Genomic DNA, 3,184 nt, shown 5'->3' on the forward strand with positions numbered 1-3,184 from the left:
GCGTTTTTGTAGTTTGTATTAATTTATCTGATTGTTTGACTACTTGATATATTGTCTATTAATTTTGTAGTTTGTATTAGTTTATCTGATTGTTTGACTACTTGATACATTTTCAATTAATTTCTACTTTAATCACTAAATAAATACTTGTGTTTAATTGTTTGCATAGGGATTTTTCCAGGAAATTTTGTTTTAACTGATAGTATGGACAAGTCTTGGATGAATATAGTTCATAGGACAAAGGATCCACGATTTGAATCTGGTGTCAATGAATTTCTTAATTTTGCATATCGTGGAAAGAGTAAGTCATCTAAAATTCCATGCCCTTGCAAAATTTGCAATAATTTCCGCCATCATAATAGGAGTAGTGTTTTTTCGCATTTAATGCAAAAAGGGATTACTCATGGTTATGATACATGGGTGTATCATGGTGAGTCTTGTGATGTATCTGATGATAGCGATAATGATATACCATTTGAGGAAGGTGATAGGGCTACTGATGATAGCGATAACGACCTTGATGAAATGTTAGAAAACATAGGTAACGGTATGTGGGGAAATAACTGGAAGAATAGTGATGGATCTTCATCCTCTGATGAAAAAGATTTAGAAAATCTTCGTAAGTTATTTGATGAGTCACGTCAAGAACTCTATAGAGGTTGTAAAAATTATTCAAAATTTTCCTTCATTGTTGCTATTTTACATTTAAAGACAATGAGTGGTTGGTCTATCAAATCCTTTGATGCCTTGCTTGATATCTTTAGAAAAGTTTTGCCAACTCCATCATTAATTCCAAAGAATTTCTACGAAGCAAAAAAATATAGACGTGAGTTGGGATTTCATGGAGAAAAAATACATGCATGTGTTAATGATTGCATTTTATATCGAAATGAGTATAAATATCATACTGTATGTCCCAATTCTGAGTGTAAAGAGCCTCGTTATAGTGGAAGTGATTCAAAGGTACCACGAAAAGTGCTCCGATACTTTCCACTTAAACCGAGGCTTCAAAGGTTGTTCATAGATAAAGAACTTGCTTGTGACATGAGGTGGCATAAAGAGAAGAGAGTGAATGATAATAACATAGCTAGACATCCTGCAGATAGTGAGGCGTGGAAACACCTTGATAGAGTATATCCTTTATTTGCAGAAGATCCACGCAATATACGTCTAGGGTTGGCGACCGATGGATTCAGTCTATTTGGCAACCTAAGTAATTCATATAGTATATGGCCTGTTTTTCTTGTCGTTTATAACCTGCCTCCATGGAAATGTATGAAAGAACCCTACATGTTAATGTCTATGTTGATTCCAGGTCCCAAATCACCTGGAATTAATATAGATGTTTACCTGCAACCTTTGATTGATGAACTAAATGAATTTTGGGTTGGTGTCAATGCGTATGATGCATATAGAATGGAGAAGTTTTCATTACGTGCAGTCCTTTTGTGGACTATCAATGACTTTCCGGCATATGGTATGCTCTCTGGTTGGAGTGTTAAGGGCTACAAAGCCTGCCCAATATGCATGAATGAGACCTCATCTCAATACTTGACTCATAGTAGAAAAGTAGTGTACATGGGTCATCGAAAGTTTTTGTTATGCACACACCATTGGCGGAAGGATAAAAAGAATTTTAATGGGGAGGTGGATTTTGGTGAGCCAGTCATACCTAAGTCAGGTCATGAAGTTCTGAATGATATTGATGGGGCGATGGATTTTAGTGAGCCTTATCGCTTTGATAAGACGAGAAAACGTAAATATAGTGATGACACACGGGGATGGAAAAAGAAAAGCATATTTTTCAAGCTTCCATATTGGCCTGACCTAAAATTGAGACACAACATAGACATAATGCATGTTGTTAAGAATGTGACAGAAAGTTTGACTGCTACATTATTCAACATTAAGGGTAAGACCAAAGACACATCTAAATCACGCGAGGATTTGAAGGACCATAGGCTTAAAAAGAGTTTACATTTACAACCACACGGTAATTCATTCATAATGCCAATGGCTTGCTACCACTTCACGAAAAATGAGAAACACAGAGTTATAAATCTGTTAAAGTCAATCAAGTTTCCGGATGGATTTGCTTCAAATATATCAAGATGCATTAAAAAGGAAGAATTCCAATTATCACGCATGAAAAGCCACGACTTTTATGTTTTCATCCAACGAGTGTTGCCGTTATCAATTAGGGGTTGCTTGACAAAAGAAGTTCGAGTCGTGTTGTATGAACTAAGCGGGTTTATCCAGAAGTTATGTGCACGAAATGTGTATTTAGATGTTCTTGAGAAACAAGAAGCAGAAATTGTGGTCATATTATGTAAGTTAGAGCGATTGTTACCCCAATCTTTCTTCGACATTATGATTCACCTATTGATTCATTTACCATATGAAGCAAAGTTGGCAGGCCCGTCTCAATATCGTTGGATGTTCCCTTTTGAGAGGTACTTTTAGTTTTTGGTTTTTAAATTTTGAAACACATCTTAACTGTTTCTAATTACTTATCCTTTCTTTCAGGAAAATAGGTGTTCTAAAGGGATATGTTAAGAACAATGCTCGCCCAGAAGGATGCATTGCTGAGAGATACTTAGATAATGAATGTCTAACATTCTGCTCTATGTATTTAAATGATGTTGAGAGTGCATTCAACATGACTGAACGCAACAACGAAAGAGGATCGATATTCAAGGTCAAATTTCTGTTTTCTCATGCAAAGGGCGTCCACTAGGTAGTCGTAAAATATGTGCTATGAGTGCAAATGAGCTTAAGAAGATCCACACTTACATTCTTAATAATTGCCATGAAATGGAAAAACTGATAAAGTACGTACATTCTTTCATATAATATTATTTACTAAATTACATTATTTATATTTTATATATGATATATATGATATATTATTTATAAGTATATTTGATCACAAATAGTGATATGAGTGACCATTATTTAGTCAAGTGATTAAAATCAGGGACCATGTTTTAGTCACAAATGGTCAAAAAGTTAAAATAAGAAAAAGTAGTTTGTATTTTTATTAAAAGTAAAATCTTAAAAGTTAAAATAAGAAAAAGTAGTTTGTATTTTTATTAAAAGTAAAATCTTAAAAGTTAAAATAAGAAAAAGTAGTTTGTATTTTTATTAAAAGTAAAATCTTAAAAGTTAAAATAAGAAAAAGTAG

General features: G+C 33.7%; 1 protein-coding gene across 1 annotated transcript; it reads left to right on the forward strand.

The window, feature by feature from the left end:
* The first annotated feature begins 204 nt into the window (after positions 1 to 204).
* LOC139855255 (uncharacterized) lies at positions 205 to 2,737 on the forward strand. Its single transcript, XM_071844492.1, has 2 exons — positions 205 to 2,453; positions 2,527 to 2,737. The coding sequence occupies exons 1-2, from the start codon at positions 205 to 207 to the stop codon at positions 2,735 to 2,737; spliced, it is 2,460 nt and encodes an 819-aa protein (XP_071700593.1).
* The last annotated feature ends 447 nt before the right edge of the window (positions 2,738 to 3,184 follow it).

The sequence above is a fragment of the Rutidosis leptorrhynchoides genome, chromosome 6 (genome assembly GCF_046630445.1).
Source record: "Rutidosis leptorrhynchoides isolate AG116_Rl617_1_P2 chromosome 6, CSIRO_AGI_Rlap_v1, whole genome shotgun sequence".
In the NCBI taxonomy this organism is placed as follows: Eukaryota; Viridiplantae; Streptophyta; class Magnoliopsida; order Asterales; family Asteraceae; genus Rutidosis; species Rutidosis leptorrhynchoides.

Excerpts from the sequence above, each read along its gene's own strand:
- LOC139855255 (XM_071844492.1), top strand. The coding sequence starts at position 205 with ATGGACAAGTCTTGGATGAATATAGTTCATAGGACAAAGGATCCACGA. Across the intron at positions 2,454-2,526 it reads TGGATGTTCCCTTTTGAGAG|GAAAATAGGTGTTCTAAAGG; the intron begins GTACTTTTAGTT and ends CCTTTCTTTCAG.